Consider the following 26,236-nt stretch of genomic DNA (forward strand, 5'->3'; position numbering starts at 1 on the left):
CAAAGCGATGAAATAAACATTTCAAACACGACTTTCTATAAAACCTATATCCTCTCTTTTCTGCTTGTTTTTCTGTATTTACAATGGCAAAGTAAACAAGTGTAAACACATTCTTGTTTTTTGGTTAGGTGCTTTTCTTCAACAACTTTGAAGATAGTAGCATGTACCCCAGTAAATGTTAATAAGATAAGAATTACCCTAAAATGTAATGTTTGGACATTGTGACTTCTTGGTGAAGTTGTGATATGAGTAGAAAATTCTTCCCACTTCCTTCTATTTTCATTTCCCAGAATAATACCAATCTAGAACATGTTTCACCTCCATAGTTATTTTGTAACACAGTGCACATGGCAAGTTACCATACAGCACAGCTAGGTGCTTTTTGCATAACAGAACAGAATGCTACCTATAGATAATCGTGCCTGTTCTGAGAAGTACTACCAGTATCAGCTTCTTCTAACACAACGGAGACTTCCAATACTGATCAAGAACTGACAACTGGAAAATTTGCAAAGAAAAATTCTCTCAGACTGCCGACTGAACAAAATATAAAACATTATACAAGCAGAAAAAGTTAAAATATGTGCTTTGTTATAGAGATTCTAAAATAGAAATACCTGTGTTTCATTGCTTACCTATCTGTAACTCTGAAGAACCCAGACGAAATTCTTGGGAACGATCAGCAATCAGTTCTGGTGTAAGATTATCAAATTCTTCCTTACAAACGAGATTTAGCTTCCTGAAGTTCTCAACCTCTTGCTGAATTAGAGAAAACAAAAAGTGAAAACACAAAACACAATGGCCATCATCTTGAGGAAAGGCTGAATATCCTAAGAGAAAATCAGCAACCTAGAATTCACATACAACTAAACTCAGACAAGCCAGTACAGATCTGGTTAAATGTAAATGGGAGTTCCTAGCTGACATGAACAACACAACTGACACTGAGCTTTCTGCAAGAAACAGTTAGGCCACCACATGGGCACACAGAGGCCAATGGGGCCATGCTCAAGATTTTTTAACAGGGTAAGAAACAGAAATGACTGAGAACCCATCTCTTGCCAAAACCAAAGCAGTCTGCCTTCTGCCTCAAGTCTGACAAGAAAAGCAACTTAGAATGGCAGGAGATGACCTGCTCCCTTCCTCAGGCTACATATGAAGAAATGCCAGTGTTGTAAATGAAACAGTAGCACCTCAAAGCACTCATGCTCCTGCTCAACTGAAGGTAGTGTGGCATGCATGCATGGAATATAAGAAAAAAAAAAACCTCATTTAGGTTATAGCCAAGAACACCACAACAAGAAAATATTTTCTCTTCCTGTGTGCCATTTCTGACTGTCTTGTTCCAATCTGTTGATTTTCTTGGACCATTTTCTTCATAATAAAGATTCCATATTCTGAATCCCACCTTAATTTCCTGCTTTTATTCTCTACATTCATTGCTAACTCTGTCAACTCCCTTTTGTACCCACATGCTTCATTCCCTTAAGTTATTTTCACCCTTTTCCTCCTTCCCATATAACAGACATTTGTCCTTACCAACAGGTAAAGCTCCTTTATCTCATCATTTTAGTCTTTGGGTAACTTTATTCCTATGTGAACCGTATCTGCTATTGATACAGCAGCACTGCCTACAGATAAGCCACTCACTGGGCTCGCTTTCACAAAAAGTGGATTCTTAATAAACCAAAATCAGTAAGTGATAGGACAGTGGTGTTCCCAGTTGACCTCAGCCTATGAAGTGCTGGAGTTTACAGATTACACATCTGTAATTTTATATCTATTTACTGTATGAAAATAAATCAGTAGAAGAAAAACACAAAACTAACAAGCTCCTTCTGAAGTTTTGAAAGCTTAAATGACAGGGGCCTCAAATACAAGCTAGGAAATAAAAGGGTTGCTATAATAAAACAAGGTGTGCAAACCCAAGTACAATTTGCTCACACAGCTGCACATTCTTACAAGCTGCAACCTCTAAATAAACTACTTAAAAATGACTATAATGTCCTCCTCTCTATCTTACATCAAAAATATGTCCTTATACTGCCTCTATACTAGGGTTTTGAAAGTGCTTTTTATGAAACAGGCTACGTATAAAACAAGAAAACACTGGAAAAGTTGAACCATCTCCAAAACATTAAAAATTGTTCTACAAATATCCATTCTGTAATTTTGGTCAAATCTCTGACAAGAGAAAATTTTGCTTTCAACTGTCTACATCATCATGAAAATACACATAATTTACATTTCTACTGAATTCAACTGTCAACTTTCTTTCAAAAATGTCTATCATATCACAGAATCGTAGAATGGCCTGGGTTGAAAAGGACCACAATGATCATCTAGTTTCAACCCCCTGCTATGTGCAGGGCCGCCAACCACCAGACCAGGCTGCCCAGAGCCACATCCACCTGGCTTTGAATGCCTCCAGGGATGGGGCATCCACAGCCTCTCTGGGCAACCTGTTCCAGTGCGTCACCACTCTCTGTGTGAAAAAATTCCCCCTAATATCTAACCTAAACCTCTCTGTCTTTGTTTAAAATTATTCCCCCTTATTCTATCACTAAACACCCTCGTAAACAGTCATTCCCCCTCCTGTTCATAAGCTCCCTTCAAATTTTGAAAGGCCAATAGTTTAGTTGTGCAGCAGACAGCCAAAATAACTTCGGCCCTGTTCACACAGGCACTGTTTAAAGCTTTAAAAAAAAAAAAAAAGAAAGAAAAACTAATTACCATTACTGTAGTGTCATTTTCACTCTGCACTGTCCACAAATCCTGTTCATAATAGTATAAGCCATCATTAATAACTTTAGCAAGTTCTGATGTTATTTTTCCGTGACATACATGGTTACCAGCATGACCTTCACCAGGATGTTTTCTCATATATGGTGGTGTCTGTGTTACTATCAAAATCTTGTTTACATCCTGATCATCAATTTCATAATCTGAACTGCTATCTGACCAATCAGTGAATTTATTCTTATGACCCTGAATTTGTTCCATCTCTTCATCAAACAAAAAGTCAAGTTCTTCTTGTTCTTGTTCCTCTGGAGGTGGGGGTGGCTGTTGTTGGCCTGATACTTGATCAGGTATAGGAACGCATTCCTAAACAAGAAAAGGTGAAGCATTTTATACTTGAAATAGATAATGATCATCCAAGTAAAAGACAAATAGAGCATGACCGAACACTTTCAGTAATGAACATACAGAATTAGAAATGATGCAGTCACTTTAAGATATTTATCAAGCTTAAAAGTAAATTATTATTCTAAGTAATTCAGCATCATGAGATTTTAGAATAATACTCATAGCACAACAGCTTTTCAATAAAGCACATGTACAACTGTCCATCAGCAGAAAAAAAAAAATTACATTTCATTACAGTGAGCTCTGGAGCAGGATTTGAAATGCACTTGGTTATTCTAAGTCTGGATACGGTGAACAGTCCCCACATATATATAATTAATATAATCAAGTATCACATGTATTGAAGTGTGGGAAAAAAAACAAAAACAACTGTTTCATACTATAACTGGAAAGCGGGGAGGTTTTGCATTTGCTTATTTAAATAAAGTTCTTTCTCATTTTACCTTTACTCTGACAGTGGATGCATGATGCCTGTTCTTCACTTCTATCCATGGTTCAGAGTCCAAATCAGGCAAACTTGTAGACAACCCTTTAGATATTGTCTGAAAATTATTTGTTTCAGTGTTTTCCTTCAGACTCAACAAGCTTCCCATTCCTGGAGAACTTGGTGCAGACTCTAACATTGAAAAACAGTAGGTTGTGTTGTTTTTTGTTTGGTTGGTTTTTGCTTTTTTTTTTGCACATGGGACTTTCCTTTAACCTCAGCCACTACTTGCCACCTCTGTGGTTCAAGTTAGCATTGATTAAGCAGAATTTGTTTTCGGTTTAGGAGACCAATTTTCATAGTATTTTAGGAAAATACTAATTTATCAGCTTACTTAAGTTAAAAGTATATAACAGACTCAGAGAAATCCTCTGTTATTCAGAAAACAAGAATTCATTTATTAGAGATACGTTTTCCCCTATACCAGGCACCAGCTCTCCGGATGGCTGCCTAACTCAGTCTTTATTTTTCCCATTTACCTTGAGCCAACATTTTAGTAAAAGATTTACTTGCCAAACACTGTTTGCAAACAAAGCAATCTCTATATTAATAGTGTGAATGAAATACCCATCCAAAACTAGCGTACACAAAATACAGTTAACTTTCAGCTAGTATCAAAATGAAGTAGATTTTATGACTATCTGAAGAGTACTACTGCTTCTGCTGTTGGTAATAAAAAAGGACTCCAGGTCATTACACCTTCTTCTGGAGAATGGTCACAACTATAGCACACAGAAGATCTTTTTATCTACTTCATATTAGCCATATCAGCCGCAACTGTAGAGCTGGCAGGAATATCAGCTGAATAAACCATTACCAAATGCACAATTTCTATTATGAAAACAGTATCAAGAGGCAAATTTCCTCAGCTAGACAGACAGCCCCAAAATTAAGTTTCTATTAAATAAATCCTTTACCAGTATGTGAGCCGTAGACTTGGCCTGGTATGAATTCTGGACAATTGATGAGCTGAGAAAAGTCAGTCGTTGACAGATTACAGGAAGGTGGACCTGGAATTGGCCACTTTTCTGGATCAACCCTTCTTCTTATCCTCTGATCCACAGTTTCAACTTCTGAACTGTCCTTTAGGGCCTGTTGGACAAGCACATTGCAGCTTAAGAAAACATTACATATCCAGCACCTTCTTATGCCCACGGAAGACAGTCAACTCTTTTTGTAGTACTTAAAAAGGGAATTCAAGCTTTTTGTACTCGTTCTTCATAATGACTGTTCTTTCTTCTACTGGTGCAAATAATCTTTTCATTTTCAAGGATAACCATTCATCATCTTTTTTTAATTTCATCAAATATCACTTCCTCCCTCTCCCCAGTCTGCAACCCCTTCCTTGTGAGAGGGCACCAAACCAACTCCTCCCTAGCTCTTCTATCCACAATTCTAGTTCCCCAAAATTAACTCCAACCCCACGCATTTTCTTCTTAATTCTAAGCATAGCTAACAGACAGTACAGAATCAGAGTGGTCAAGACTGGAAAGGACCTCTCAAGATTGTCTAGACCCTCTACTCACATTTGGCTGCAGACACTAAGTAGAAAACTAGCACTAAAGGATTTGGAGAGACCATAGACAGAGAGCTGTGAAACAGAAAGGTCTGCAGTTCAGGCAAGTGAATAACCTGTAGTCCTAGAGATCCTCTACTACAATCATCAATTCTGTTTTAGACTGATGAGGCTCACGTATCAGTAAGCTGCTGAAGTACTAGTCAGCCTCAGAGCCACGAGAAGGACAACATCTCAAGTATGCTTCTGGTCAGATCAGCAATTTACTGCAACAGGTTTCTGTGCTAGCAGCAGAAAAACATCTCCCTGTAGCAGCAGCGTGACAACCACCATCTTAAGGATTAATAGGCAATACTCTGAATGACAAGATCAGTAGAGAGCTGACATTCATCTTTTGAAAGTCAATGAAAATAAAATAGGAGCTAAACAGCAAGTGGATTCTGCAGAACAATTTCTACTTCCTTGCTTGCTGGCAGTGTTTACAATTAAGGCAAGCCTGCTACTGGAAAAGTATCTCTGGACCTGAGGAAAATTATTGCCAGAGAAGAATTCAACATCATTCAGGAACACGTTGTTAAGATCACTTCAGCTTGGCCAAATGTGTTATGCCGTAATTTAAACAGATACTCATTTCAGCCTTCTAAAAAAAAATTTCACCTGGAAGAGAAGGGCATAAAGATCTGTTCCCTTTCAGAAATCTTAAGGCAAAGTGTTCTTATTTTAGTAGAAAAGTAATTCAGCAGCCCAGTTCTCCCACTCAGACTGAAGGCACAAGAACCACTCTCCCTAAAAGTCTTGTAAACTATTAGAAATACCTGGTCCAACTTGGCAAGAGACACTGACCAAACAATAGAATTTGTGCTAACATCCTGAAGATTTTGTCCATCTAACAGTTGCCCTAAATTACAGTAGTGGCAAGCTCAGTGAAAACCCAATCTTGACTACTGAATACTCGAATAATCTCTACAACTCTTTTTGCTCTAAAAAAGAAACAGAGCAAAACAAGCAAAACATATTTGCCGCTCTCACTCCGCACACAGAGATGTGGCTCTCTTGACAGTATTCACATGGAGGCCTGTGATGTGGAACCTTCATAACCTGTAGTTGGTTTTATTTGTTTTAAAACACGTGTCAGGGTATTTCTGCAACTATCCAACTCACTCTAAATACGTGATGATTAGCTTGCAAAGGAATCATCAGAAGTTTCTTCAAAGTACCTGCCTATATTAAGAACACCTATTTGCCATGTTTCAACCTCTCAAAACATAGAATCCTCAAGAAATAACAGAAGATGAGTGACTCTACAAAAGAGAGACTTGCAAGTATATTCTTTAATAGGCTTAATACGCTTCCTAGGTTTTGGCAATATTACAACTTCTCAGCATCAGATAACATCCCCTTTACATTTTCCTCCTTTTGTTTTCTTAAAAGAATGACCTTGGAATGACCCTAAATTTTTTGCTATGTACAAGAACTGTGCTGTATTATGCAACAAGGAGTTCCTATATTATATGCACATGAGAACACCTTGTGAGGGTGTTAAAGACCACATTTCCCTTAACTTCTGACTCAAAACAGGATACCCAAAGTTCAGAAGTGAGTAGGAGTCTGACAAGAAAAACAAAGTAAGCTTAATCTAATGCACTAAATTACTGACCCTACGTCTTTTATATCTTGGATATAATTCTTTGGTTTGTCTACAGATGTAGAGATATCTTCATCTAATTGCTGCCCTTCATCATCTCCCCCTTCTGTAGCCTCACTCTCAGAATGTTTACAAACTGCAGATGAAAACATTTTCTGCAGCATTCTACCCTCAGTTCCAATGGCACTGTGCAAAAATCCATATTAAAAAAAAAAAAAAAAAAAAGCACCAAAACTGTCTACACATATGTTTCTGAAATTATTTTACCTCCAGAATGAGTGTAGCATTTGTAGTCAGAGCTTGTACCCTGTGGAAGCTAGCAATCAATGAAATAGGCAGAAATCCTTGTTGGTCCATCTTTCTCCTCATAAAGAAGTCTCTTTCCAAGTTTTCTGTGCTGAAATAATACTCACTGGACAGAGAAACAAAAAAGATGTATATATGAGCCTATTATAACAGAGTAAACCCTGAAACAGTAGCCAAATTATTCCTTGGTAAAGTCTTCCATTAAAAATAGAGCGGTTTGTAATCAACAACATTATTCTTTCAACAGCTATATTGTTAAAAACAAATCTTTCGGAACAGCATGCATGCATCCTCATCATCTTAGGAATGACTTATAATCCAGTATTGCACACAAGAATACACATCAACCTTTGCATGAGCTGTGTGTGGAAAGATTCTGTTTTTCTTTCACCCATCCCTCCTTATTACTTACATGAACAGATAGAAACAACATTCTCTTAGCCTCCATATAAGATGAAGGACAATTACTGCTCACATCTTATTTCCTGTTCAGCAGTGCAACCTCATCCTGAACTGTACCAGAAACTGGGAAAGGATACATTACAAGATTTATGTGTCCTATCTGAGTGTTGAGGCACATACACGCACTCTGAACCACTACTTGAAGCATGCTTGAGGGAAGATGAGAGAACCAAACCAGTAATCGTGTATTTTTCATGAAACTGTACCAAACAGCACAACAGATCATGGAGAAAGGTAGAGGCTAAATGAATAAATGATACTTAGTTAATAAGGAGAAGATGGACAAGGACCATTTCATGAATCTGACAATGCTACAGAACAAGAGAGACAAGTAACAAAAAAGTTGCAGAAAGACAACATCTTAAACAATGAAGTCGTCGTATGAAACTTTAAGGATGTCAGGATCTTTTATACTTGGTGATGAGAAAAAGCGGAGAATTGAAATTATGATCACACATACAAAGCATGGGAGTAAGAAAACAACCTATGGGAGAGAACAGAAAAAAAATTGTGACTAAAATCTAAGCCTCTAACAGGGTTTGCACATCATTCCATAGTTTAGCATACTACATCCAAGGAATACTACTACTCATCAGGTTCAGGAAAAAATAAGCAGTGAAATGTTTATTCTGTGACTCAAATAGAGGTAGTGCAAAATAAAACAAAAAAGCATTAAAATGCTGAGGAAAAAACACACATGCAAATATAAAGTCTGATTCCAACAATGAATAAAATGCTATACATCTCCACTGAAGCTGGCTCAAGGCTCAAGTCACCAAGAGGAGCGGATTGCAATGCCGTCAGTGAACCAAAGAGAAGCCTGACACCATGTCTTTCTAAAACTTATGGTGGCTAAAAAATTTTTTAAAGCAAAAGCTGTCTACATGAAACACTCAGCTCCAGGACAGAATGAAAACAAAAGCTTCGAAGTTGGACAGTAAGACATATGACAAATGAACACACTGCCGTTAAATTGAAACAAGCAGCTAAGAGAACATAGCTCCTAGAGAATTAAGCTTTTACTTAGATCTGACTAAGTCGATCAGCAAAGCAATTGTGCACAAAGGCTTCTCTCAAGAATATTCTATCTATTGTGCTGAACCAGTGTAACTCTTTTCCCCTAAAAGTCTATAAGATAGACAAGTACAAAAGCCATGTCAATGTTTTCGTAATGGTACCTTTACAGTCATACAGTAAAGGTAAAAATCTTGTAATGATTCACCTAGTTAAAAATTCCACAAGCAGAAATGGACAGTGACTGAACTTGACTCAAACTGCCTCATTTGATGTCCATCATTCTAGAAAAAGGAATTTGAAAGAACATTAATGATAAACAAAGACAATGCACAAGGTTGTTTAAGTAGAGGGACAAATCTAAACACAAACACACACCCTCCAGCTTCACTTTTCTTACTTTCCTCAGAATCTTTTTGTTTATTCTTGAATCAATATAGACTTGGATGCACATCTGAGCTTTTATTTATCTGTTTTTAAGAGAACTTGGAGTTCTACTGTATGTTGCACATTGAGGAGTTTCAAGGCATTGAAACATTCCAGGCTGATTATTTCAGCCCATAATTAAAAGTGGTAATGATATTCTTGTAATATTCCTCTTGCACATCAAGCTGTTTCTTGGGACAGCAAGAAAGCTGTTTCTTGACAGCAGTGTACTTCTTACTGTAATTACAAATCAACTCAGTTGGACACAGCATCTAACATTTTTCCTTATTTATGCAGGTTAACTGTTCTAAAATTCATCAATACACTACAGAAAACAATTTCTCTTCTCTAACACCTCCTCATTTATCTCAGACTCCATAAGGAACTCCAACATCCAACAATTCTGTTCAGCTTTCTTTTGTACATGCCTCCTTCTTTGGCACAATCACTTTAATATTTTAGAACTCAATTACAAAAGGCAGACCAAACCACCTCCATGGATGAGTTAATGACACTGATGAACATCACTGTAGCTGATGAATAAAGTTGGTTTCCCATCATTTTTGTGTGATATAAGAAATGAATAATAAAACAACTTTTTTTTTTTTTTTTTTTTTTTTTTAAAGGAGCACAAAAACGGTAAAGGTATATTCTAAACCTACTCAAGAATCTCTCTCTCTTGAAAAGCAAATTCCATAATCCAAATGCCTTGGGAGACTATATCAGACAAGCAACCAATGGCAATGATTAGCCAGCTATGCTGTCTTTCATGGACACCTGCCAACCTCTTTTTGCTAAAATAAGACACAAATATAACCAGAAGTCAGATGTGACCAATGCTGCAACTGACATTTTTCTCACCAAAGGGGGACATCATCATGTCCTACCTTAGAAGGTCTGGATTCTACACTGCATGCCCAGAAATCTGGCCAACAGTGGAGTGTCTGTGCTCCTCCCTCACTTGTCTGAGGACAGTGCAGGCCGATTATCCTGACATGGGGGTACATGTCCACTGTCAGGTGTCATAGGGGCCTGGTAGCAAGAGTAACAAAAAAGACTGCAATAGAAGTTTTGAAGTTGATAGTCACATGCCAGATACTTTCTGCCCTTATACAGGCTTTTTTCTTCCTTTTTTTCGACAACTGTAACAAAAGAAGCAAGAATAAAATAAGCAAGTTGCTTTATGGAATACAAGGGCAATAAAAAACCACCACACAGGCATCATGGGGAAATGCCATTACAAGTACAGAAGATGAAATATCTGCCAGTGGTGGAAACTGTCTCTTTAAAATGAACTAGTGGTTTCCAGACCCTTTTGACATGTCTCCTGTTGAAAATCAGTCTTCCAGATGGTTTCTCATTCCTAATGGTATACATGAGAAAGTAAACATTTCAGATTACTAGAAAATCAAGTATCATTGCAAAACTACTCTTTCATTGAATGTTCCAAGTGAAACACTCTGAAAACATAAAACTAACAAGAACACTCAAAGTGAAATCGAGAGCAAATAAGGGAAACCTCTAGCTGCACCACCCAAGAAGAGCTTTATAAGCAAACAGACCAATGGTACTGAAAAACACAAGCTCAGAGACATCCATATCTCAATTACATGACAACATAAAAAAGGGCTATGTACCATAAATAAAGAAGGTATATGAGTTAGAGCCACGCTACAGCACAAGATGCAGAACAGCTGCCTTAAAATTCCTCCCCATCGCTCATGGCTTTTCACCCCATTTGTGAGTAAGTTCAAACAGACACTGGTAACGGTCAAATCAAAACCAAGTTGAAATGTCTTCATCCCCACCATTTTATGGGTAATAACTCATTCCAAAGAGTGTTTAATCCTTTTATTAAATGATCTTTCAAAATATTTGCATACTAAACAGTCTACTTACATTTGACGTTTTATATATTCTTTCAGAAGAACTTCATCCACAGAATACATCTGCACTCCTGTTCCATCATCGTAGTAATACGTCATACTAGAGTTAAGCTCAGGTAGAAATGCTTGGTCAGTTATTTCACCATACAGTTCTTGATAACCAACTGAATAGTCAAAGTTCCCTTCAAAATGCAGGTGAAAATAAAAATTAATTCAGTCTGGTACAAACATATTTTAAGACATAAACATAACAAGCACACAACTTCATGATTGGCTTTCAATGTCTGATTTGAAAGAAACAGAAATCCCACAAACTACTTGAAAGTATCAAGCTACAGGATATGTACCTTGAGATAACCCTAACTTCATATGAGAACATCAACATTACAAATATAGCTTAAAAAATAGATGCCACTCATCTATTTCTTTGCATACTTCTAGGATTTCCTCTGCTTCGTCCTCTTCCTTTGCCTCTGCCTCTTCCTCTGCCTCTGGAGAATTCTCGAACACTGCCACCCTCACTTCTCACACTGCACACTTCATCGTGATCGTCTCTCTTTTCTCTATCACGATGCCAATCTTTAAAAGAAAAAAAAAATCACACAATCATAATTAAACCTCACAGTGAAATTAATTAGTCTCCGATTCATTCCTAGATATTAACGTTAAAAAACAGCACAGAAAAGCACTCTCTACTTTTTGGATACTCTGAAACGTTGAAGGAAATGAAACTGCTGAAGAAAGGTTTGTATAGCAGTGCCTAGGTGTGAATGGGGAGGAGCTGCTAGCAATAACGAGCAAATGAGCTGACTGGCAGTCAGTCTCAAATGCTTCCGAAGCAACTGGACACTCATGCCAACTCAGGGATCACAATATATGCAGTAAGTCCAGGATAGGAATGCATCATCATGCCGTTCTCCTTTGAGGCATGGTAATAACTCTCCGCTCCTGTGGACAACTCCCAGTAGTTACAGAGAGCTACACAGGGCTGCTAGCTCTTGATAATTCTGCTCTGGGGAAGATTTCCAAGGCCCCCTGGAACCTCCCTTTTGTTCCCAGAAGCAGACATTTACCACTCCCCTGACTCAGCTTTTTAAACAGCAATATCTTATTCTCTATTGATCTTCCCCTAAACGGAGCTTTTAACTTAAGAATCCCTTTTTGATAACACAGGTAAATCTAAGCTCTGTAAAATCATCCCCGTATTCCAGGGAACTCCTTTGTTAGAAGAATGGCTGGGTGTACAAACCTCATCTGATGTCTCTGAGATCTGCTAACTTCAACATAGGGCTGACTAAAGACACTTTTTAAAATTCCTATTAGAAATCCCGCTTTACTAGCAATTATCTTAAAGAAACCCTGCAACCTAATCTGTATGCTTGTACATTCAAGTTTCTGTATTCTATCTTCTGTCAAATAATAACTTGAATTTACAAATGTCCTAGTCAGTACATGTCTTTCTCTATGGGAATTTGGACCTCAGCCTCTTAGAGATTCCAAATGTGGCATTAGTTGAAGTATTTCCCCTAGCCAGTTTCATTTTTGCACTGTGTACACACAGCTCCTAGGCACATGCAAAAGCCCTACAAATAACACATCCAAGAGTAACTGTTATATTTAAGCCTGACACAGGTTTGGTATGTTTGTTTGAATTTAAATAACCAATATTTCCAAAGAACAGAAGAGGTTTTATGCTCTCTCACCCTGAAATTCATCTTAAGCGATCATAGCCTTGATGTAAAGTTTACACTAGAAGTTTGTGGTTGTTTGACCATGGGGCTCCTGAGGAATAATTGCTGGAGTAAAGTGAAGCACTAGTAAAAATCCTTGCCCTGCCCCTTTCTGTTCCTCAGACATCCAGATAAAACCCTTGTATCAGTGTTTCTAAAATGACTTCAAAAACAAAACTCATCTCAGTGGTGTCCAGCACTTATTATTATAGGGAATTAACACTTGAATTGTTAATGCAAATCACAATTCAGAAACTTAAATGCAAATATACAAACCATAGAGTTAGAGTCAGCCTGAGATCTCTACTTCCTGACAAGCTGTATTTAGAACACCTGAGGACCAAAGGCAGTACCAGCTACGGTGCACTGTACTCTCTGTTGTGCTAGTACAGCTTTTTGCATGGCCATGCTGAGAAATATACTGGAGAAGTGAACGCAAAAGAAGAGAACAGTACCAGAAGAATTGCCAATGCAGAATTCAAAGCGTCCCACAAGCAACTGCTCTGGCCGCAACAAACCGCAGGAACAGGAGTAGAGCAGGACAGAGCAACCTTTTAAAGAACATTATCAGACTTTCTGCACTGTGAAACTGTAGCCCAACACATAGTCGTTAGCCATCAGAAGAACACACGGCTCTGAACCAGCACAGACTGTAAAAATAGACTGTTACCAAGCTCTTTTACTCAAAGAGTCATTGACTGAGATGTTACAATTCTGATGAATATGTGAAGAATTAAAAAATAATTATCTAATATAACGTTTTAAACAAGACTTTCCAGTTTAAAACTTGAAGATTACACTACGGTACAATTCATTTATTTTTATGAATTACTGGCAAATATTAACACTATTCTTTTGTTTTGGTTTGTATTTTAGTACTGGAAAAGTCAAGTTTCAACATCAACTGCCAAACTAATGCCTACTCACGTGGTTTCACCCATCAGAGAAAAAAAAGAAGGGCAACGTAGCACTCCCAATGTTCTGGTTAACTTTGACTGGACTTACGCTAACAGCCAAGAGGTTTTAAGTCACACTTCATTTGCTACAAACAGGAAGACCCAAAGAGATTGAAAACTACTTACTTCTTGTGTCATTCCGCCTGTTGTTATGAAGTATTAACTTGCTTGTTTCCAGCTGAGATCTTGAGCTACTTCGAGAGCTTGATCTTTCTTGACTATCTGACCTTACATCATCCAAGTGAAGTGGAACCCATTTTTGCTTGTTACCTGAAGAAGTTAACAACTTTCTCTTAATTATGATATTGCTTGAAGTTTCAAATTCCATTTAAGATTCTATTTAAGACTGCTTTTAAAATTGTAAATAACAGTAAATTCCCATGTGAAAAAAACTAGGAGAAGCAGCTTAAATACCAATTGTATTTTTAAGATGTAAGAAATGATTGAACAACAACAGATGCAGTAAGCAAGAACTTCTCAAAATGAATGATAACCTTATAATAAGTAAATGAAGGTGAGCTTTCTAATTTTTAGACGTATGCATGCTCCATAAGTATACAGTTAAATACATACACTAAATTCATTATTAAATAATTTCTCAATCTGCACATGAAACGTTATGTAAAAAATAGCATGTCAGGTTAATTACTGAAATAAAGATTATAATCACTAGCCATACAAAACTTCCTGAGAATTTTGCTGTGGTACAGCAGTTTTACATCAAGACATTCAGATTAAATTCATTTCTGTGCATCAAAAACAGTAAGCAAAGCGGTACCTTGCTGAAGGCTGGCCTGAACTTCTACTGGCCATTTACTTAGTGATAATATTCACTGTTCTACTCTTGATTGATATTGTGAACTTTGTAACACATAACACTCATAATCCACATTAGAGGGGAAAAAAAAACAAGTTTGTTCCTGTGGTATGCTTTGCTTTGTACTTTAACTTAGATTAAAAAAATTAAAAGCACTACAGGATTTTATTTTTTAATATACAAACAGCAAGATTAACAAAGGTCTTTAGTATCTAAAGAACTATCAGCAAGGAATCAAGAAATAAAGCAGTTGATGGCAGCAATATTATAAAGCTACCTCAGTTCTGTCTTCATTTCACTCAAGTTTACTGACTAAGAAAAACAATTGCTTCCTATTTTTAATGTAACATATTGGATCGAGGGGAAACAACAAATCTGGTTTAGTTCTCAAGCGATACTTCAAGGTGTAAGCTAGTATCAAAATATGAAAATTAAAATGATGCCACCTACAGTGCTATGCATGCACATATGTGTATGAAATTAAATGAACATAGTTCTAACTATTCAATGAATAAAAATACGAAAGATGATAATCAAATGAAACCACAATTTTCCAGTGATTTTCTGTCAGAGCTCCATATAACCATCAGCAAGACATGAATTGCTTATTCTCCAGAATTCCTATTTGATTAAATAGGACACTCTGAAATCTGAGAGAGGAGGCCAGTTTTCATCTTCCTAACACAATGTATCCTGTTATTACCTAAAAAATGAAAGACAAAATGTTCCATCAGGTCATTCAATTGGAATTAACATAAATGTATCAACAATTAATTACTGCATTATACTTAGTATCCAGACAAACCTTTTTTCCTTTGGTTGTTAGTTTGACCTTCATCTTCACTAATGTTATCTCCTGGACCATTTGGGTTAGCCTCCAGGTTGTCCTTGGTTCCATTATCGCCTTTTTGATCAAATTTCTCCTCCTTTTCTTTTCTATTTGTTGGCTTCTTACTGTAACTTACAGACTTGCACTGAAAAAAATACTGGTAATTATTCCTGACAGCAAAGTTGGTGATAGCAAAAGATAAATTTCTTTCACCTATTAAAATTCCTTTACTATTAGCTGTTCTTGAAATCTTCAGGATGGTGAGATTTAACAACTATGTTGCTTTGTGAAGACTTTTTTAAAAAAATAACTGTTTTCTGCTAGTCTAGCAAGACTATGAAAACAATACTTTAAAAGGAACAGGGTCTGGTTTGCTTTTTAACATGAAGATGCAAAGCTACAGAACGTACAACACTCACATTTCAATACCTCAAAACTGAATTTCATACTACAGGAAAGAAAGAAACATTATGTACTTACTGGTATCTACTGTTAAGACTGATTGACTTTTAAAAGCTCTATTCACACAACTGTGAATGCACAGCATTGTGTGATTTTTTGATTTACCAATCTCAGCTGTCCATGTAAACTATAAGGAGCCACAGCTCTTAACTCTGTCAAATCTATTTCATTAAATCAGAACATGAGCCAAAAACAGATGTGGAGCTGTATGATTAGATTCACACCCCCCCTCCCCCCCCCCCCCCAAAATTAGAATATAGCATTTACTTAGAACTGTTTGCATTTTAGTAGTGCCAACATGCTGCAAATCATCATTTCTTGGAAATCCCATAGAACAGCAAGCTTCAAAGAACATGAAGCAAACAGCATTTCACTAAATAGTGGAAAACGTCATGTGAAGTTGGTATGATATCTTCACGCAAAATTCAACCTTACAACCATTTTTGCCAAACTGAAGTTCTCCTATCTTGTGGAGACTGCTTTGAACTTGCTGGAATGCATACAGTAGATATGGCAGTACTATCCCCATAATTACTTTGAATACAAAATCTTCTCCTAAACAAATCAACCGAGATAAAATACAAACTGATTGTTTGGTATAACAGACACTACATGAATTTCTGTGATTAAATTCTCACGTATTGAAGCCAACAGAAGTTTAATTAACATTCATGCAATACAATCTAGACCATTTGGGAAAGCAAAAAATCTTTATTAAAAAAAAAAAAAAAAAAATACTCCTGAAAAAGACTACTTCAGAAAACATCAGACATTTGTGTTTTTGTCTCAGCCGCTCTGATTAGTACTGTACAGAAATCATCAGTCACACTAAATTTCACACAACCGGCAGATGTTAAAGCACTGTGCTACTGCAGAATACAAAAGATATGGGTGTATGCTTTCCAGACACTCCCAAAAAAAGGAGATGGTAAAATAAGCATACTGTAGACTTAGATCAGCATTAACATTTGAAAGTATTATTAAAAGATATAAAATGTAATTCTTTGAATGCTATTCAATCTGGCAGAACTAAGCTCGGTAGACCCTCTCCTTTTCTGAGAATCAGAACACTTATGGTATGGAATTTATTTTTGTAAGCATTATTATAGAACTTAATTGCACTATAGAGCCTCCTACATCTCATGTATTACAAGAGGTGTATCTGAAAAATTACAAATAAGAAGCATTCCATAGTGAAATAGAAAGAGTAATCTTCAGGAATGGCATTTTTGAGTCATTAGACTGTGACAAATGAAGAGGATGCACCTTTTGCATCAAAGGTATAAAATGCACAGATGAAACTGCTTCTAGTTTTATGAATCAAACAGGAGTTTGATGCCCAGCGAATGTTATCCAGTAAATTAGCAGTCTTAGAGGGCGAGTCTATCAACACGCCTGCCTCGTATTGTTAAATATATCACCACTGCTCCCCTGAGCAGAATTGGAGCAGCAGCATCTCAACAACTGGCACGAATGTTAGTGACAGAACTTATCAATGCTAAAGAGAAGTTAAATCAAGGATCTTATATAAATCCTGCACCTTAGTGGCACGTACGCCTCCACTAAAATATTTCAGCTGGTATTTCAGTAACTGAATAACCATTAATTTATCTGCATGTAATCTGTTCAGGTTTTAAAAATTCTTCTAGAAACATCAAAGATTTTCTCTGTACAAAAAGCTACTCGAAGAGGCAAATTCTACCTAGAAGAAAACATAGTGCTGCGTCAAATGTACAGACATCTAGAAGTTTGACCTGCAACGTGAAAGGCCTGGTGAGAAACCTGAGGATGTTTAGTTGCTGACATAAACAATAAAGATAAGACTTGATTAGGGGAAAGGGAAGGTGTTAGAATCTGAGCCCACAGGACAAACGACTCATACTGAACTACCTTAATATGCTTTTTTTCAGCGTCTACTTGGATGTTTTGAATTATACAACACACAGTGCTGAATCCAAATCTTCTGGTTTCCCTCACCATGAAAAAGCAGAAAAATCAGAGATGCTCTGCTAGGACTAAAGGACAGAGTGAAACAGCACCAGATATACAGGAATTGCCTACACTCTGTTGCTTGAAATAACGTAACACAAAAGAGGTCTGAGATAGCATGCACGTATCACTTGAGATATTGTAAAATAAAGAATTTGATGACATTGGCAATAGGAAAATAAATCCTTTCTCCATCCCCATTCCTCTGATAACTCCCAGGACACCTATGCATAGAACAGTTTGAGGACAAGAGAGTGGAACGTGCTCACAGTCCGAAAAATTACAGGTCTGTGGCTGTTTATAAACCTCTCAAAGAACAGAAAAGGGAAATAAAAGAAAAACATGGCGGATTAAATACAGCACTTTTTTACTCTGCGTGTTCACACAGGCAAAGCTAGAAAGAGTGCGTGTGTGCATGCTTGTGAAGGGTTCAGACATTCTTGTATTAGGATAGACAGTTATGCACAGCCCAGCATTTGGAATTATTATTATATATATATAACATATAATATTATTATTATTATAATATACAAAGTCTAGAATATGGCAACCACATTAATCACAGAAGGCCACGTGATTCTTAATAAAATAGTACTGCAGATAACAATAAATACTTACTTCATTGTTTGCTGTTTCACTTGGTGTTGGCCAGTCTCCAATATCAACGAAATCACCAGCCTGCAAAGACAGTCAGTTTGTGTTACTTCCTAGATCTAGCCCCTTTTAAAACATGGAAGATGACTGTCTTGACTTTGATGACAAGACTATCCCCATTTGAACAAAGCTGTTAGAATTAGCAATTCTTAAAAGCTGAAAAATACACAAAATAAATAAGCAGCTATTTTAAACAGAATAGATTGACAGCAGAAGTAACCAATCTTTGCAATTACATCCAAAACGAGGTAAAACACATCTTACCTACCATGTGATAGCAACTAAAGAATGCCTTCACTCAGAACATGTAAGTGGACATGGCCAAATAAAGATGATAAGCAAGCAAAATTGTTAGAACAGACTAATGAGTTCAGTCTGAAGTATAGAAAGAAACACGTTCAAGGCTAATTGTTGTCTTACAGATGGCTCCCTACTTGCTTTAAAGGTATCTTCCCCTTTAAACAGCTTTTAGCATTTGGAAGACCTTTGAGCACTAGTTTTACTCAATCTAAGAAGGCGTGGCTACACAAAATGTTAGAAATTTAACTCTTCAGTAAGAAGATTCAACGTCTCTCCTGCCATAGTAATTTTACAACAAAAAATGAAGTACACTCATTATTAACATAATACAGAAATAGCATTTCCAAAACCAACCTACCATTCCACATTCTCAAATTACATTGTTTCATAATAGCCCCTTCCCATTTTATATAATCTTGTGACTTGTTCAAACCCCCTTGTACACACACCACTTTAGTTTTCTAATTTCAATTTTCTTGTCCTTTTTTCTTTTAAACCTTTTTCTGTCTTCAAAATTAACCATTGTCAAACTATAAGAAGATGAAGTAGAAGTTTCTGTTCTTAACTTCAAAATATCTTGCCTTTTTTCCTTTTTTAACAGCAGCAGCTGTTTGCTACTGTCAATATTCACAATCAGAAATATTTCCTTGAAACGATTTCATTTTCCTACTGTATTATCAGCAGCGCTAAATGCCAGTTTAGATAAGCAGGTTACATTAACTGGGACTTCTAATTCAAGCAGTCCACTAACTCCAAGCTAAATGTTCTTCTGGAAAATACAAACCTTGCTGCATTTCCTCGTCCTGGCTTTCGTGGCTTTTACATGTTTAGTGGAATTCTCTAGTTCTGAAAAAGAACAACAGCAAAAAATACTTTCAGGTGATGTAATAAGTTGTGCTTACGAAGCACAAAGTATGTTTTCACGATTTCTTTGCTACCTAGCATATTACACCAATGTTTTTTTAAGTGAAGTGGTATTGAAGCCAATGAACATTCCTAAATGTAATTACTACAAGAGTATTACCACAAGATAGCTAATATGACATATGACATTGAAAAACTCACAACAAGTGTAAATAGCCTCAAAAAAAAAAAACAGGTGAACAGAATATTACATCACAGCATGTAAGCATTTGATGAGCTACAATGCCAAGCCTATCGCATTGGTATCGCAATCATTGGTATTTTAATTCAGGTATGAGCAAAAATGAGATCCCAAACAAACAGATACCCAAATATTAGAAGCTATGTTTAAATCATGTGATTCATTTAAGAAATTTACCTTTACATGAGCATGAAAAAAAAGCTGTTACACATTGGCAAATTCTTAGTAATTTCAATTCATAAGCAATCACGCAACTGCTAAACAAGTGAGCCACACTGGTCAGAAACAAATCAAAGCAACAGAACAAAAAATAAAAGGAAAGGTGCAAAGACAAAATAAATGTAAGGTTGGTACTGATACATTTTTACATTCAGATTCCGCAAGTTACAAAACCTGTTTATGATAAATGTAACTAGCTGCCAGAAAGCTGATAGTCAGACATTTTCAGAACCACCCTACGAGAAGACCTAACCTTCATAATAACAATACTCCTCCTGAGCAACAGTGCCCATTTGAAGTCATTATGCCCTTTAATATAGATGCAATTTCCATTCTGCACATGAACACAATTTTCTCACTTTCCTCCCATTTAATTGCACTCTAGCTTTTTTTGTTGAGTATTCAAGGGGAAAAAACCCCAACTCAATAGCAACAGAACTATTACCAGATAACTTCTCCTGGGAGAGTAGGTCCAGACAGATAAAGTCACCTTTTAGTTTCTCCTACCTTCGTTCTGTTCTCAATATGCACATTTTTTTAATTACATTCTTCCAGTTGCCTTAGTTTCACTCTCACTGTGTTTTCTCTCCCATAGAGAAGCAGCTACAACCTTTAATGGAAAAGTTTTTTTCAGCCTTTTACTGAAAGTCAAGCTCAAACCATTGAGCATGGCTGAAATCACTAGGGGATTATTAGTTCCTTGAGGATAACATCATCTCCTCAGCCCTTATCTCTCTGGCATCCACTGACTTCGCTAATCTTCCTTACTGCAGCTTCACCCTGGGAACCCCACCCTTATGCCCAGTGCACATAATGAATGTATGATCCCAATTTTTACTTACCATTCAGAAGTAAACTGCCACTCTCTATGAAATTAGGCAAAAAAAGGTTGCAGTCATGTAGCAACAAGCTAATTTGTGCCAACAACAAAGCTGCCAATTGCCCACCACAGCAAACTGACCATAGTGTTTGCTCTCTGAACAGAGCTCTCCTTTAGCTGTTTGGTTACCTTACTAGAGAGCTTTTTCACCTCACAGCACTTCTACTTAAATTGCTACCCAAGGACTGCTTTGTCACAACTTCTCTCACTGCATCCTTGGTAAAGCAAGGAATTAAACAGAAAAAAAGCCAACTTGGCTTCACTGCAGTGCTTAGTCATAGGATATTATTCAAGGCAGCAACAGAGGCCACCTTCAATCAAGTAAAATGAGACCCAACTTGTTTTGTAGGTAACCTTTCTTATCTGTTTATAAATCTAACATGTAGTAATCTAAGACTTAAAAGATATATTTGCACACTAAGTGAAAAGAAAATTAACATCAGGCAACAACATTGCCTGGCTGATCGTGCCCATGCTGAGCAAGAGCTCCTCCAGGTTTCCAGGGTCTCTTTCGGACCCAGATGTAACTGAGCTCTCCTGGCCAGCCAGCTTATCATCTGGGAGCTGGATTTTGGTGTGAAGCATGAAAGAGAAGATAAGGGGTGGGGGGAGGAGGGTGAGAGTGAAAGTACAAAACACGGGCTCCCTTAAAAGTTTCACCTCAATCATGTCTGTCACATTCTCATGGAGTACAGCCTCCAGGACACAGACAAAGCTCATTCTACCATACATTTAGATAAAAGCTCCATGCTGAATGTTAACCCAGCCTTTGGTTTCAGAATCATGTAACAGCGCTGACTACCAGAAATGGTATCTTCACTTTATGGCCACAGCAGAAGCCAGCAGCCCCTGAAAATATACAGCTGTCTGCAATTTACCTGTTGGGTTTTGGCTGAACTTTGAAGGAGTGGGCTGAAAGAAAAATCAATCAAGGATGAGCAAGTTTAATTGCTAACAATCAGAATTCAATCAGTGAATGCCAGTGAAGATTCCATCCACACGAAAACTGAAATAACCTTTCAAAGCCATTTTAAAAATGGTTCAAGTATTTTCATACATCACATTCTAACACAAGGTATCTTCTGTAGAAAGACAAGGATGTGCCAATGTGTCAAGTGCAGTATTTCAAGGTATGAGACAACAGTTCGCAAGAGACAAAAGACAAATTGCATAACAACAGCAATCCTCAAGCAGTAGCAAAGAAAGGGTGAAACCAGATGCTGTGCAGAGGTAGAGGAGCAAACTTTACACATAAAGATGCATCACCAAAGTATCACCAACTATAAGGCAAATTAGATTTATTTTAGCCTATTTATTTTATAAACCCTTTATTTATTTTAACAAATAAATGTCTTGCAAATGTGACAAAATAATCCCTTGGAACATGCGCTAGTTTAAATTTAAAGCATGAGTTTATGGTCCAAGATTCTTGGAAATTAAAGAACAGTCATCTATGCTAACATCCTTTCCTACAGTAGTTGAAGCATTTTATAGCAAAACAGCATTAGTTGGACCAACTTCCTCACGCTACTTGAACAAACCAAGGCACTGCATCATGTCACCAGCATCCTTCCACATGTTTATAGTCAGAATCAGCTTTTCAGTGTAACAAGTGCTGAACAATCAATAGAAAAAAAGACCCCAACATATGATGCGTTCATCATTACACTTCTTAACCTCTGCTTCATTTCTACTATTATTGGGTTATTAGCTGCTTCATAGAAAGTTACAACCTGTGGCTCAGTTTCTACAAAAGCTCTCCCGCTGAAGCACCAGCACGTGCCAGAGCACAGCCAGGTCTGCATGGAGGCTCTAGGCAGCAGGATGCATTTCTCTCTCCTAACAGTCTCCAGTTTAGTAACCAAAAATACCATACCATGCAAACAGATGTATGCTGTGTTCTATGCGCTGTCATAGGTCTGGAAAACACAGACAGCAGATTTGAGAATGCTTTTACTCCCTCCAGGGGTCGGATAATTGCTGATGCTGTATCTCTTGATCAAAACTGTAAAGTCTGTTATCCTTAATAACACAGGACACCTTTACTAAGCTGTACCTGCAACAACTGCTTATTAACAGACCATTGCTAATCAATATCACACGAGTCAGTTTCTGCTACTGAAACATCAACCAGATGAAGGCAGTCCTCAATGTCCAGAAATCAATGGAGTGAAGAATGACAAATTGAGCAAAATATGAAAGACTAAAGCATGCAGTTACTTTCATTAACTACAATATCAAAGAACACTAGGAAGCAAACTCACCACAGATATTTTGCTTTAAAGAGTACTTCCATAAACTTCATGGACTGTTCTAGAGCAATTACCTAATGACTCATTAGAGTTCAGGATCAGCTATACAGACCACAGAACTTGTTGTTTGGGTTCCCTTTTAGAAGCTAATAAAAAAAGGCAGTATTTCATCAAAGAGGTGGGAAAACTTTTGAATAAAATCAGTTCAACAACTCCAAGCTGGGAATTATGTAAGTGGAGGAAGGGTAACTAACCTCTTTTGGGAGAGCCTGGCTCCAAGGGCAGGCTAAGATAAAACAAAATTCAAAGGAAAGGCAAGGAAAACTGGAATAATGCTGGGTTGCTACACAGCCTCGGTAGCGACACATCTCCTTGGCTCCATTTAAAACAAAACTTATCTTGTTACCTGGTAAAAAATGGTTATCAACATGATTACACGGCATTTCCTCCTTGCAGCGTTCCTCTCTTAATTACCGAGATTCAACTTGAAGAAATGAAGACGCAGTGAAAGCTCAGCAGTACAGGAGAAGCAGGGAGGAAGGTGTGTGCTGCAAGAACAGCCTTTAACCATGGGCAGCCCCTGCCAAAGCTGCCTTCCTGTACCACAGATCCTGGAGTTAGATAGGAACCCATGAACTTTACTGGCAATTCCATCTTGCTACCCGTCTTTCTCCATGAATTAACTGCAGATTAGCAGCATCCGTTGTATCATTTTGAAATTGTTCTACTTACGAGTTTAATAAAAGGCTTACTTCAAAACACCCAACTATAGTAACAAACACACCATAAAAACATCAAGTATGTTCATATGAGGTGTTTGGTTTACCACCATGTTATTAAAACCTACTGACATACACGACACCCAAAATTAAAAGATAACAATGCTTGGACAGAACTCTTTCACCAGGAAAGACTTTTAAGCTTTTTCCATTACTTTTTCCTTCTATTGTCTGTCCAGTGATTTAGCAGTTGCCTTCAAAAGGAGTTGGTTCTGCCTGTGGTACAGATGAGTAACACCACAGTGCATGACTGCCTGAAAGCAGCCCTTCTTGGAGTGTAACTATCACTGAGCACGGCGCCGTACATGCATGTGTCAGGAAACTTTCAACAAATTAGGCCAAGATTAACGAGTTGAACAGGATTCAGCTGCTACTTTGATGCGAGATTCTTTTCCGTTTTGTTATCCCCTGTATGAATGGTTTTACATTCCAATCCAGCAGTGCTTCTGCTCACCTACTTACTATTTCACATGCGCAATTTCCATACTACCACACTTACAAGAGCCTAGTGCGACTGACGCTGCTGTCAATTCACTGCTTCAGAACACAATTCCTGTGGATGGGGGCACACACACAGTCAAGCCCTGCTGGATCAGCCACTCCAAAGCTCACTCCAAAGCTCCCGGTGGCAGTCACACCGCAGCACACCCCTCCTCACATGCCTTTTACTGGTACCACTGCCACCAGCAACTCCTCTATTTGTTGAATTCTGCCACTGAATAAGATACTCCAGTGCAACAGCTCGGTTAGGTGGTAATTTCATAAGTAATAACTTCCGCACAGATGAAAAAGTTTAAAGCTCTCTGAAATAATCAAACTTAACACATAGCATACGGTGGCGCATGAACTCCACACCTCCATTCTCTCTTCCCCCAACAACTATTTTTGTTCTGCCTTAAGCGGGAAACAAAACCTCAGCAAAGAGCAGCATTTCCAGCACAGGCCTGACCAGGCCCACGAGGCATTACTGTACTGCTGTATTACTATTGGGACTGCCCCAGCAGCTCAGGCAGGTGACGAGCTCCCTGTCATGTACGGGCAGGACTGCAGCTGCAGCACAGCACTGGGACGCTAAGTCGGCATTTACGAGTGCGTCAGTACACACAGACAGCACAGCCCCACGGTACTGATGGCACACGTGCTGCCAAAAGGTTTCATCTTCATTTTAGTAAAAGTTCTGTAGTCTAGAGAGCATTTCTGTCTGCCTGCATATGTCTGCTTGAAACTGTCAAGGGATACATTTCTCTTCGTGAGGGAGGCACACAATTAATTCCAGGATAAAAGAGACCAGGAGAACACAAGTGGGGCTGTCAGGAGCCCTCAGGAGCACAGGCTGGAGCACAAGGAGCACACGCCGGGCTAAATATGTGAGGCTGGCAGCTGCTTCAGGCTGACAGCAGCACTCCAAGAAGTGCTGACTTCGAGGAACTCCACAGGGGCCCAAAGCTAACGCTGGGCAATTTCAGCCAGGTCTGCAGCCCGCGGTCCGTATGGAGCTCTCACACAGCTTTATTTTACATTTGGGGTAATTAAAGGCCAGCAAATTGTACCAAGCTGCCCATCTTGGTCTCCATTTCTTCCCACAGAAGCAGCCTGAACCGTCAGCACGAGCGAGCTGACTACAGCTGTTAATACTAAGGCCTTTGCAAGCCCAACCTTCTAAAAAGCAAAACTCAGGAGCGAACCGAACGGGGAAATTGTATAAATAGGTAAAAACAAAATAAAACAACTAACCAAAGAAAAACAGAAACAAAGAGCTGACCTACAGGAAAGCAGCGGGGATTCAGCAACGCTCCTACATGTCAGCAGCACCGCACGGGCGGCTCAGCGCTCCGCTCGCGGTGCCGGGCCTGCAGCGGCCGCAGCCTTCCCCCCAGCCGCCGCAGCTTTCCCCCCAGCCGCCGTGCCCATGTATGTAGAAGCTCTCGGGGCCGGCCGCGTGCAGCGCGGCGGAAAGCGGAGCCGGGGGAGGAGGAAAGGGACGGGACTGGACGGGACGCGCTCTCCCCGACACACGCGGCGTTTTCGCGGAACCGAAAGCGACTCACGGCGCCGGCCAGCACCCCGCCCGCCTGGCCCGCCGCCTCACCCGGCCCGCCGCCTCGCCCCGCACCTGGGTCCCACAGCGCGTGCTGCCCGTCGGCCGCGCCTTCCTGCGCGGCTCTGCGCTTCGTCCACGGGTTCTCCTTGGGCGGAGGGGCTTCGGCCGCCGCCGCCGGCCGCCGCCGCTCGTCGGGCTCGGGCTCCCGCCGGCTGCCGCTCTCCGCGGCCTCATTCCCGGCCTCTCTCTGCCGGGCCCCTTCCGCCGGCCCGTCTCGGCCCTCGGTGCCCCAGGCCGGGGGCTCGGCGGGCGCGGCGGACACCTGCGCGGTGGACAT

General features: G+C 38.8%; 1 protein-coding gene across 3 annotated transcripts in view; it reads right to left on the reverse strand.

The window, feature by feature from the left end:
* Positions 1–26,236, reverse strand: part of LARP1B (La ribonucleoprotein 1B) — a 36,666-nt gene extending 10,430 nt beyond the window's left edge. For 2 of the 3 annotated variants that reach the window (XM_042872033.1, XM_042872032.1), the window contains exons 1-12: positions 25,972–26,236; positions 19,408–19,469; positions 18,288–18,347; positions 15,195–15,363; positions 13,699–13,842; positions 11,322–11,465; positions 10,900–11,068; positions 7,060–7,204; positions 4,549–4,723; positions 3,591–3,763; positions 2,734–3,105; positions 636–759 (exon numbers count right to left, since the gene is read on the reverse strand). In XM_042872033.1, the coding sequence (XP_042727967.1) occupies positions 636–759; positions 2,734–3,105; positions 3,591–3,763; positions 4,549–4,723; positions 7,060–7,204; positions 10,900–11,068; positions 11,322–11,465; positions 13,699–13,842; positions 15,195–15,363; positions 18,288–18,347; positions 19,408–19,469; positions 25,972–26,236 (2,002 nt within the window). Of the gene's footprint in view, positions 1–635; positions 760–2,733; positions 3,106–3,590; positions 3,764–4,548; positions 4,724–7,059; positions 7,205–9,887; positions 10,028–10,899; positions 11,069–11,321; positions 11,466–13,698; positions 13,843–15,194; positions 15,364–18,287; positions 18,348–19,407; positions 19,470–25,971 lie in introns of those variants that run through there. The other variant, XM_042872034.1, reaches the window with a different exon arrangement.

The sequence above is a fragment of the Lagopus leucura genome, unplaced genomic scaffold (assembly GCF_019238085.1).
Source record: "Lagopus leucura isolate 7727_CA_CO unplaced genomic scaffold, USGS_WTPT01 Super-Scaffold_100004, whole genome shotgun sequence".
Taxonomy (NCBI): Eukaryota; Metazoa; Chordata; class Aves; order Galliformes; family Phasianidae; genus Lagopus; species Lagopus leucura.